The following is an 11,582-nucleotide window of genomic DNA, read 5'->3' as shown; positions in this document are numbered from 1 at the left end:
CCTATGCTGGCGCTTGCGGCAAAAGCGTGATATGTGGCCGCGATAGCCACAATAATAGCACGTAGGACGAGACGGACGCCAAGGGGGGTAGTAGGGGGTGTTCGGTGTACCGTGTGACAGGGAGGTCAGATGGGCCGATGAAGGCTCTGGCGGTGATGACGGGAAGTGAACCGTGGGTGCAGTAGCAACCGACGCGTAAGTTGGTAGCGGCAACGGAGAAGTGACGTGGCCGACAGGCTTGGCAGCAACTTGCGCGTATGTCAGTCGTGCGGTAGTTGGTAATGCTTGAGGGACAGGAGCTTGTGCTGGCACAGCGCAGGTCAAGGACGCCAGTTCTTCCCTGATAACGTCACGCAATGACGCACCAAAAGGTTGGCTGGGATACGTCGAATGTGAGGTTAACCCCATCGATTGTAACTCTTCGCGTATGAGCGTGCCTATCAGTGTACGTAGGTCATGGTCCCCCGTAGAATGGGCATCGTCAATGTCGGGCTGTAGGCGGACAGACTCGAGCTCATCGAGGCGCTGACAAGTGATTACGACGTCAGCGACGGTAGCCGGATTCTTAGTGGCGAGTGCATTGAAGGCAAGAGTTCCAATGCCTTTGAGAATGTGGCGTACCCTGTCCGACTCCGACATTGAAGAATTCACACGTCGGCAGAGTGCAAGGACGTCCTCGATGTAGGAGGTGTACGACTCGCCCAGGTGTTGTTTGCGAGCATCGAGGCTTTTCTTGGCTAGAGTGGACCGAACAGCCGGTGTGCCGAACACTTCACGAAGCTGGAGCTTGAAGAGAGTCCAGTCGGTCAATTCGGGCTCCTGGTTAAAGAACCACGTCTTCGCCACGCCAGACAGATAGAAGGAGACATGGCGTAGTTTATTAACATCATCCCAGTGATTGGCGGAACTGACTCACTCATAATCGTCCAGCCAGTCTTCGACATCCTCTCCGCGAAGACCAGCGAAGAGATGGGGGTCACGCTGGGCGCTGTTGATGATAAAGGAAGGAGGCACTTGCGATGTCGGAATGGAGGCAATAGGGGCGCCAGGCTGCACGTCCTGCGGCATGCTAGCTGACGGTGGGCGCAAGCGGCAACCTGAACGAAGCTCCAGGAGGCAGACCGGACGGCCAGAGGACGTAGGACCGAAGAACACACTCCACCACTTGTGACGTCTCGGTTGGAACGACGTTTATTAGGCCCGGGAGCTCGTCAGCGAACCAGCGCAGCACACAGGCGATGATGATGAACACATATACAGGCGAAAAGGAGGATAGGTAAAAGTGCGAGCATGATGATGATAACATACAGATGAGGAAGATGTGCGTAATAAACGCCCACAATATATATAATTCCACCAGCATTTCGCTGCATAAAATATATAAAAGTTGCGACAAAGCAGTAACTGAAAGACGGAAGGAGCTGCACTACCCATGTTGAAAAAAAATATCGAGAGCGACATACATACATATTTAATCTGACAGAAAACGTCTTTCCAAGCTATATATTACAAAAACTGTACAACAAAATTAAGAACAAACAAGATGAGAAGCTATACCATTCTTGCAGAAATGAATAGTGCAAATAACTTCATGTATCTCAATTTTACGGATACTTTAGTAATTTGGTGTGTGTACATACTTTACAAACAGCTCAAAGATGACAATGGTGCAATAAGGTAGGAACACACACTAATGCTGACTCAACTAGAAGTTTGTTCGTGACGACAAAGATATTAAGCACACTGGCCAACTTGACAAAGAAATAGCTATGCATGCGTAGCAGACAGTCCGGTGCGACAAAAAAGGAACAAAAGACGTGTTTTGTAGTATAAATATGCAGGTAAAAAAAACAAAAAAGTGAAAGATGTCCTATAAGTGATACCACCAAACAAGGAGAGCTCTTTTAAAAATCCCAACTCTTTCCCATTAAGAGCAACAGAGAGCTTATGCATTTGTCTTCTTTGCGATCAATAAATAAGGCTTCCATAATTTCTCTTGTGTTCTGGTCTTTGTGATGAAACAATTGTTCGTTCTACCCCTTACAGCAGAAAACACAATTTTGTTTTATCACAAAGGCCACGCATACATGGTTTTTCATCTTTGTCAAGTTCCAATGTGTTTACAACCTGTCTTCAAGAATAAACTTCTAGGTGAGTCGGCGCTTGTATGTGTTCCAACTTATTTCGTTATCCTCGTCTGTGTTGCTGTTTCAAGTACGCATGTACCACTTGGTTAGGCTGATAAACATTCTCACAAGAAAAAAGGAACTACCTCCACTCAAAAGGTAGCCTATTGTTTACAGCTAAAAGGCAGAACAAATCGAAAGTAAGCCTTCACAGCGTCCATGAAAGTAAGTCTTCACAGCGTCACAGCGTACACCACAGGGCAGCATAAAAAATAGTTAAAATCCCACTTGACGCCGAGTGGCAACAGAGATGCGAGCTTCCTGGTGAATCAGTCGCAGATCAATGGATGTCTCTTGCGAGAAATGACGCCAAGCTGTTATTGACGAACGACACGTTAGCACCTGGGCATTTGGTGCATGTGTAAGCTGTGGAGAAGGGAATGTAGACAGAATTAGATAATGCAAATTAAAAATCTGTCACACAATATACATAACCACGCACTAAATAGTAGTACACACTACACTGCCAATTAAAAATTTGCGTCTCTTTCAAGAGGGCCGTCGCGAAAATGAAGAAATGGGTTGTTACAGTAAATGTTACCAAAGATACGCACAGCGATGCTTGTTTCACACCGGTGAAATATATTCCCGGCTCTCTCACAACACGAAAGACCATGCTATAGTACACAGCCGATACCAAGCAGCAGTCCGCAGCATCCTTTGGGAGCAGTAAGGGCAGACCTAAAAATTCGCTGAGAGCGATGCGCGCGCGAGCGTGCTAGTGAGAACCGGCACCGCTTCTTTGAAGCTTATGGTATCTTCGACTGGTCGCCTCGGAGCGCTCTAGATCGCTCTTGCGAGCGGCGTTGTCTTCGGCTGGTTGAAAGAGGGTGCGCGCCTTGTGTTCGGCTGGTTCTTTTCGATTGCTCTCCTCCCGCGTCGAGCGCTCTGAGGCGCTCCGCGCCCTGTCGTCGGAGCAGTCGTCGAGATAAGAGCGTTTCCAGCAAAGTCATCACCGCACAGCGTCGCCATTCTTGGCGACGGTCCACCGTAGCCTAGGCAACCTAGGCCACAGCATGCTGGCGGCTCAACGAACGGTCGTCCCACCGGCGCATCCGCCGGTTTAGCTTTGGACAGGCGAAACATCGAACGTTAGCAGTAGTCACGTGGTTTCGCATCTGCCACATAGAGAAAGAAATTCAACAAGAGGGGACACTCGGCAAAAACTGGCAACAGGAAACACGTCACCATACGTCACGCTATACTTTTGACACCAAACGTTAGCTGTCGCGAGCATCGAAAAACAAGAAAGTGTACTTAAGTTAACAGGCATTGATTTATTTAATAAATTCTTTGCCGCGAAAACTAAAACGCTTTGCGTATGAATGAACTTAAGCTTTGCGACTTATTTTCCTTGCCTTACCTAGCCACAGGTCAATGACGCGCCAAATACATACGTCATCCGCCAGACACTCCCCGAAGCCAGCGAGGATGGCTGCGCGCGCGTTTGAGCGCTCGCGCGTGGCGACCCGTCTGTCTCCTTCTTTTTTTTTCTTTTTTAACTGTAACCTGGTTTGTTGGGCTCTCGGCGTATCCTTGCGTTCCTTCTGCACTGGGACAAGACACCACTGCACTATTGGAATACGGCAAGGTGAGAAATCTTGTTTCACAGTCTACGACGCAATTAGGCTTACGGCATGGGACCGAGACTTAAGACGCAGTTAGCGAAAAACAGCTCGGCCATCCTGGCGCAGTTAATTTGAGTTAATGAATCGTGCTGAGACATGTTTCCGACGCTTCCTATGGGACTATTGTAACTTATTTCGGTTTTTGAGCCACACTGGCCGCACAGGGCGCCATGTCGCAGTTAGCGAGAACTCAGCCGTGATGTGTAGTCTAGTGCATCTTGCTAGGAGAAGTTTGTGCCGCTTTCTCTGACGCCAGACATTACTGAAAAGTAATTTCGTTGCTTTCTGGGGTACTTTTGAGGCACGCTGGCCGCACAGCGCGCTGTGACGCAGTTAGCGATAAGCAGCTCGGCCGTGGTGATAAAGGTTGGCGTGTAATGAATCTTAGAGGGACAAGTCTGTGACGTTTTTTGTGGCTCCGCAACAACATATACCTTCTTCCGGTACTCACGCTTGTTGAAAACGCGATGGGCGATTGCCAAGAGTGATAACATGGGGTGTGCTGCTGGCGCCGGCAGAACGCGCGAACGACGAACATATCAGAAACTTGTAGTTCGAAAATTACGTCTTCTAAAGGACTGAAAATAGGCATTGCACTATAGTGAACTAGAAGACTAGGTCACTATACATTGCACCCACGCATTTGTATTGAGTGCCTCTTGCGTCCGTCTCTATGTATGTAGCGTACCGTCGCGTCGCCCGAGGCCACGTTTTGGAAACGCGAAGTCGCTCGTGTATTTGTGCTGTCAAAGTGCAGGAAATAATGCCCGGAAATTAGGGAACGCTTGGAAATCAGATGTTTATTATATGTTTGGGATGAGTCGGGTATTTTCAACGCCATGTATGTAAAAGCGAATTGTTTTTGTTTGCAATGCCGCCCATTCACCGCTTTCGCACGTTTCGCCTCTACACGCAGTATTCCTATGTCTAAATACCAAAATGACTCATGCTTGTAACATGCTGGTACGTGCTTGCAAATGTAACATGCTTGTAATTTACTTTTTTTTCAGCTGGTGCCGTCTGGTGGAGCTTCATACAGGAACTACTGCCTTACCTGCTGGTGTCACAACGTTGGATGAACGCACAAAAAGCGCGGAACGAGCTTTTATATAGAGCAAAATAAATATTTCCTCATTGCACAAAAGGTCTTGCGTCTACTTTGTGAAATTGAACGTGGCACAGATTCGATGGGACTTTACGAGATCGTTCGCAATCATTTTTACTAAATAATAAACCGATTCTGCACGAAGAGCAAAAAAAGGAGGGGGGGGGGCGCAGCCGGCGTGCTAGCTTGCGTTCAAAATACGCGCGCCCAAAACCGAAACCGGAAGTGATGTCAGTGATTGACACCGACCGCTTGGCACGCTGCAGTAAATTCGGCCGCTGGGCCCTATGGGACTGTCCCCTCTTGTTGAATTCCTTTCTCTATGTCTGCCATTTCACCCTCCGAGAGCGAGTCACACGTTCGGCTTGCGCGCTTGTCCTCTACTTCAGAGTTCGGGGAACGCCGGATCTGCACGACTCTGCTTCGGGGGGGGGGGGAGAGTAAACAGTTTATTGCAAAAAGAAATAGTAGTAAGAGTGTGGAAGGGACCCCTAGTCCGGGGTCCCTAGAATGATCTCAGCGACAGCACGGGCCCGTTGAGCTAGGGCGCGGTGGACCTCGGGAGGCCCGTCGCGGAGGGCATCCTCCCACAGCTCTTTGGTGCGGAAGGGGTGCAAGATGACTGGCAGGGGAGGGAATAATTTTGCGGTGCACTCCACGGTGACATGGAACGCCGTGGGGGAGCTTCTACAGCCCGGGCAAGAGTAGTAGTAGTAGTAGTAGAGGTTCGGGGTGGGAAAAGATGCATATTTCTGCAGCCCTTATAGGGAGCACGGCTCAGCATCTGAGTGGAGGGGAATGGGGGGGAGAAAGAAGGAAATAGTGGGAGAAGGGTGGAAGGGAGAGGGCAGTCGTCCTCGTCTCGGGCAGGGTGTCCCTACAGCCGGTCAGCCAGCATAGTGTCCGCAAGGTAGCCGAGGACCACCTTGAACACTTGGCTGGGATTGCGGGCCTAATGCAGCAGGTCCGTGCTGGTACCAGAAGGTAGGCCCATGCGGCGGAGTTGAGCCACCATGGTGTTCTAGAGTCTGCGTAGCGGTCAGGGTAAAATTTATGTAGGGAGAGGAGATTGGGAAACGTGTTTGTTTGGAGTTGGCGGAGCGCCACCTCTTCCTCTCGCGAGAACGACAGCGGCGGCGGACCCATGGTGTGTCTAGCTCGTGTATAGTATTTTAATACGTCTCTGTATGTGAGTGGGGAGCCCGCCTGATCTGGACTCCGATCCTCGTCATGCCGGGCAGCTCGGAGGGTAATTTCTCGAGCGACCGCGTGTGCGCGGTCATTACCCGGCAGTGAGGCATGGCCAAGAGTCCAGAGCAAGTGGATGCGCTGTGGGGCAGATGTGTCTGTGTTTGGGGACTGGTGTAGGATGTGGAGAGCCGCCTTGGAGAAGCCGAGTCCCGTCAAAAAGGCGCGGCATGCCTGCTGGGAATCGGTTAGGATATACACCTCCCCAGGAATCTGGAGAGCGTGTCGCACAGCAAGCGCTACTCCAAGGACTTCTCCGTGTCCAGGTGTAGAATTCCGTAAGGAGGCGGCCGTAATAAACGTTTCAGCGGCATCCAGCACTACCGCGGAATACCCGTTGTGGCACCGAGAAGCATCCGTGTATAGGGTATTTGTCTCAGGGATGTCACCGAGCATGCGCACCAGGTACCGTACACGGGCGCGCCGGCGTCCCGCGTCATGCTCAGGATGCATGTTTCGTGGTAGTGGGTGCACCTTTAAGGCTGTACGGACCCAAGTCGGAATAGTGATGGTGATGTCTTCATCATAATTGTGCAAAACTGGATGTCCCAATCTCGAGAGCAAGTGCCGCCCAGTGGGTGTGAGCCAAAGACGTTGTCTTTGACTGGCCCACTGAGCTTCCAATAACTCACTGAGAGTGTTATGCGTCCCTAGGGCTAGCAGACGTTTCGTGGCGGTGAAGTGTGGGAGGCCGTGGGCGAGCTTGGTCGCCTTTCGCAGCATTGTGTCGACCCGTATCTGCTCCGACTGCGTAAGTCTGTGGAAGGGAAGGTGGTAAGTAATGCGACTGATCACACAGGCCTCCACCAGGCGCAGTAGGTCCCGTTCCCGTAGACCTGAGCGCCTGTTGGAGACCCGCCGAATCATGGCCAAAGTCTGTGCGGTCTGCCGGGACAAGAGAGATATAGTGTAGTTCGCCTTCCCATTCGCCTGAACGTGTAGTCCAAGAATGCGAGCACGGTCTACCTGGGGACAGGAACGCCATCCATGTGCACCGTGATTTCGGGTGGAGGGGTAATGCTACGTGCGTGGATGAGAACAAGCTCGGACTTTTGTGGGGCACAGGACAAGCTGCCCTGTCGTGCGTAAGCGGTGACGATGTCGACGGCCTGCTGCAGTCGATCCTGAATGGTCCCGTCTGACCCTCGCGTCGTCCAAATCGTGATGTCGTCTGCGTAAATCGCATGTGCAACATCGGGGATCTGGTCGAGCTGCTGAGGTAGTCTTGCGAGGGCGATGTTAAATAGAGTGGGGTCAGAACTGATCCCTGAGGGGTGCCGCGACCTGTGAGGCGAATCGTATCTGTCCGATGTGGTCCTATTCCAATGGTGGCTGTTCGGTCCCGCAGAAAAGAGCGAATGTAGTTATACATGCGGCTGCCGCAATGTGATTCTGCGACATTCCGAAGAATCAAATCGTGTGCCACGTTATCAAATGCTCCTTTTAGATCAAGGGCGAGGATGGCCCTCGTCTGGGCACGGGACGGGGGGCCGATAACCTCTTCTATGAGCTGTAGAAGCACGTCCTGCGTGGAGAGATGTGCCCGGAATCCGAACTGTGAGTGGGAGAAGAATGACTGTCGTTCGAGAAAAGGTTGCAGTCGCCGCAAAAGCACGTGCTCCATTAACTTTCCGATGCATGAAGTAAGGGATATTGGCCGTAAATTTGCTATGTCTACGGGCTTTCCTGGTTTGGGTATTAGCGAAATGTCAGCATGACGCCATGCCTGTGGGAGCGTGCCCTGATGCCAGTGATCATTGAATAGCTTTGTCAGATGATGGAGGTCTGAATCACTGAGGTTACGAAGGGTGGAAAATCTGATACGATCTGCGCCTGGGGCCGTGTTTCGACGGAGATCTTGAAGTACCACGCGAACCTCATCGATTGTAATGTGCGCGTCGAGTTCCTCATTAGATTGTTCTGCCTGCGGGTAATTCAGATACTGTGGAGGTGTGCCGGTAGGGATGAATCGTTTTTCTAGCTCTTTGAGAAGAGCAGCCGGATCGTCTCGGTACTTATGTATTAAGCTGAGTAGGCGATGAAATGTTTGCGTCATTGTAGTGGAGGGATCTATGAGTGCGCGAAGTATCGACCATGTTTTCGCGGTGCCTAGGGTGCCTGAAAGACGCTCGCAAAAACCTCGCCAGTTGTTTCCGACGAGTGTCTCAGCATATTCTTGTGCCTCCTGCGAAATTTGGGCGATACGCCGGCGAAGCTTGCGATTGAGGCGTTGGTGTTTCCAACGCCGCGTGAGCCCCCTACGTGCCTCCCACAGATGCAGTAGGTGCGGGTCCACGTCCGGGGTCGCAGTTGTGGTAACCAGTGTGCGCGTACACGCATCTAGGTCAGAAGAAAGGGACTCGATCCATTGCTCGTATCCTAGACCTTCAGGAGGATTCTGTCGGCGCTCCCTGAACCGCGTCCAATCCGTGATGCGCACTTTCCGCTCGGGACAGTGTGCACTCTGCAGTGGTAGGGTAGTGGCCACGATATAATGGTCACTGCCTAGATGTTCATCGAGAGGACAATGTGCAATCACTGGTCCTGTATTTTTGGAAAAAGTAAGGTCTGGGCACGTGTCACGTGTGACGCTGTTACCCAAACGTGTTGGGTGCCCTGGGTCTGTATGTAAGGTGTATCTCAAGTTACATATGTCATCCCAGAGTCGAGTTCCTTTGGCTTCAGATTTGCGGTACCCCCAAACTGTATGCGGAGCGTTGAAGTCACCGCACACGAGAAGGGTGCGCCCAAGGCGTCCGAATTCTATTAGAAGACGATGAAACGAGTGTGTGCGTGAGCGGGGAGAACTGTACACGTTAAGTATGAAGAGACTGCAACTGTTCTTGCCCCGTGTAATGATTTCAAGAATTTGGTGTGGGATATCGATGTTTATAGTGTGGGAGTTGCACGTTAAGTGTTTTGATACTAGGGCTCCCACGAGTGGAGAGGTACCCGTAAAAGTGGTGAAGCCGGATAGGGAAGGGGAGCAGTTTGGTTCCTGTAGGAGGATAATATCAGGAGGATGTGTGGACATAGCAGCGTACTGTTGCAGGGATGCCCTTTTCCGACGGTATCCTCTGCAGTTCCACTGCCAGACCACGAGCTGCTGCTTGCTAAGGGTCGCCATCATCCTCAAAAGAGGAAGCCGCCGGGCGTGAGTATGGCTGCGATCTTCTTGCACCTGTAAGGGGTGGCTGGGGACGCGCGGATTTGGAAGCCGGCAGGGGTGCGCTTATAGAATCCAAACGGGAGACTAACTCTGCGAATAGGGCGTGTGTCCGCTCTTCTGATGCGTGTATGACGCTTATGATCTCCTGCCGGAGCGCTAGAGACTCCTGCCGCGCGCTCTCTATAGCTGCCTGTATTCTGGCGTTTGTGCCCACTATTGCAGCTTCCAGCTGCGCATGCATGTGAGCGTGGCGCGCTTCCATGTCACGGCGTAGCCGCGCGATTTCGGGGAAAGGATCACTGTGGGTGTTCGGTAGTGGAGTAGAGGGGGACGTGTTGTAGGGTGAAGGTTGGGGGGGGAGCGAGCTGTGGGGGATCCCGCGGGCAACTTACCTCCCGAGGTGCCGCCTTGGCATTGGTGTTCTCCGGGGCCCGGGCCTGCTGACGGTCCGGGGTAGCTGCTGAAGTTGCCAGCTTGTTTAGTAGTGCCTTCTTGTAAGGCTGCGGGGATGCCTCAGACGCCGAGGTAGTCTGACGCTTCACCTGGTTGCGGGCGGAGGACGACTGGTAGCGGGATCGGGAACGAGATTTGGAGTTTACCCGAGCCTTGGGGCGGGATCTGGACGGCGTCTTCGAACGAGACCGGCCAGCTTTCTTGAATGATGTTCCAGAAGCAGGGGTTGTCGCTGATGGAGGATCCGCATTGGTGGAGGCCTTCAGTTGTCGCTGTTCATCTTCGATGGCTTTTTCACCCAGGCTCTGTTGAAGGGTTGTCGCTGGCGTTGCGGGCACTTCGGTTCAGTTGTAGGATGGTCCCCTCCACATGATTTGCACCGGGGAGAGCATGGGTGTGATGGGATGGGATTCTCGATGCCGCACTGTTCGCAAATAGTGACGTCTGGTGTGGGGCAGTGGTCGGCTCGGTGTCCCAATTTGAGGCACGTTTTGCAGACTGGCTGGCGGGGACGGTGTGGGTAGCAGCGGAGCTCTGCCCCAAGAAATCGGACGAAGCGTGGCACACGTAGGCCCTCGAAGGTGACCAGTGCAATATTCGTCTGACCCATCATTCGAGCCTGTAGTATCTGGATTCCAGATGCTTGCATCTCTTCTACCAGCATATGTGAGGGGGTGCCTGGTATCCAGTCCCGCAACGATACCCTTGCACGAATCATCAGGGGCGGCTAGATATGCAGACACCGGGTAGCAGCGTTGGCTGATCGACAGTTCCTGGATATTCAGCAGGGCGTCTGCGACGTGCGATGATGCGGTGCTTATTATTGCCAGGTTTTGTTCTGGCCGGGTCCTTAGGATGAGGTCTCTCCGGTCATATTAGCTCACTCCGGCCGCTGTCCAAAGCGCGGTGGCCAACGTTGGTCTGGGCCATTTATCCAATCTGAGGCCTCCGAGAGGCCGGACGATAACTTTTTCATCTCGGAGGGGAAGAGGAGGCAGGCGCTTTGGCCCGCTCTGCTTGGGCTCGGCGGAAGGGTGTTCAGAGGCGTTCTGACGGAGCGACGCCGTTTCGTGGGCTGCAGCGTTTCGGGCGCGTCGCTTGTTGCGGACCACCTTCCAACAGGCTCCGTTGTAGGCTCCGTCTTCTATGGTGTCCGTGTCGATGGCTAAAGGTGGGGTATCCTCGTCCATGTCCTCCCCCGGTGGCGAGTCATTCGTTTGTTCTGTGATGGGAACGCTGGCAGCGTCGCGGTCGCTCAGTGCTCCGATAGTTGCTGGCTTGTCGTCGGTTGTGAGCGTCTCTTCGGCGTTGCTAAGCATTGGTGGCACCGTTTGCTCGTTAGCGCACTCCGAAACAGTGCATAATAGCGGTAATGATGTTAGACGCTGCCTTGCTGCAGGGCCGTGGTTGGCAATTTCGTCAGTAAGAGCGCGAGGTGGAGCGGTGCCCGCCGTGAGCGACATGCATCGATGCAGCCGTGCCTAAGTTGGGCAGACGCCTGTTCCGTTAGGCTTATTTGGGTGTTCCCCGCGTCGAAGTCTTTAAGGCTTGTGAGATGATGGAAAATGGACTCACAGTGACCCCAGTGGTATCAGGTAGCTCCGGTCCACTAGGTGAGTCGTATGGTGTGGATAAATCGGGCACCGGAGTCGATGAAAATCCAAAACACAGATCCGAAAGAGGAGCCCATACGAAAACACGTCCGCACACCGTGGCCTCCTAGCGGGAATCTCTCTGCTTCGGGGGATGGATGCGACCAGTCGAAGATACCATTAGTATCCGCTGCTGCGTGA

The 11,582-nt window shown here is 52.5% G+C and overlaps 1 protein-coding gene and 1 long non-coding RNA gene across 2 annotated transcripts; one reads left to right on the top strand and one right to left on the bottom strand.

The window, feature by feature from the left end:
• The first annotated feature begins 3,532 nt into the window (after window positions 1-3,532).
• On the top strand, window positions 3,533-4,958 carry LOC125947477 (uncharacterized). Its single transcript, XR_007468325.1, has 2 exons — window positions 3,533-3,777; window positions 4,825-4,958. It is a non-coding gene; the product is annotated as an uncharacterized LOC125947477 (long non-coding RNA).
• Window positions 4,959-9,299: 4,341 nt separating this feature from the next.
• LOC125947768 (uncharacterized) lies at window positions 9,300-11,108 on the bottom strand. Its single transcript, XM_049673042.1, has 3 exons — window positions 10,674-11,108; window positions 9,729-10,094; window positions 9,300-9,398 (listed from the first exon to the last, which is right to left on the bottom strand). The coding sequence occupies exons 1-3, from the start codon at window positions 11,106-11,108 to the stop codon at window positions 9,300-9,302; spliced, it is 900 nt and encodes a 299-aa protein (XP_049528999.1).
• Between the last annotated feature and the right edge of the window lie 474 nt (window positions 11,109-11,582).

The sequence above is a fragment of the Dermacentor silvarum genome, chromosome 8 (genome assembly GCF_013339745.2).
Source record: "Dermacentor silvarum isolate Dsil-2018 chromosome 8, BIME_Dsil_1.4, whole genome shotgun sequence".
NCBI lineage: Eukaryota > Metazoa > Arthropoda > Arachnida > Ixodida > Ixodidae > Dermacentor > Dermacentor silvarum.
The sequence above is the reverse complement of the archived record's forward strand: the minus strand, read 5'-3'. Positions and strand labels throughout refer to the sequence as shown.

Excerpts from the sequence above, each read along its gene's own strand:
- LOC125947768 (XM_049673042.1), bottom strand. The coding sequence starts at position 11,108 with ATGCTTAGCAACGCCGAAGAGACGCTCACAACCGACGACAAGCCAGCA. Across the intron at positions 10,095-10,673 it reads CGCTTTGGACAGCGGCCGGA|AGCCTGGGTGAAAAAGCCAT; the intron begins GTGAGCTAATAT and ends ACCCTTCAACAG. Across the intron at positions 9,399-9,728 it reads CCAAGGCGGCACCTCGGGAG|CGCACCCCTGCCGGCTTCCA; the intron begins GTAAGTTGCCCG and ends GGATTCTATAAG.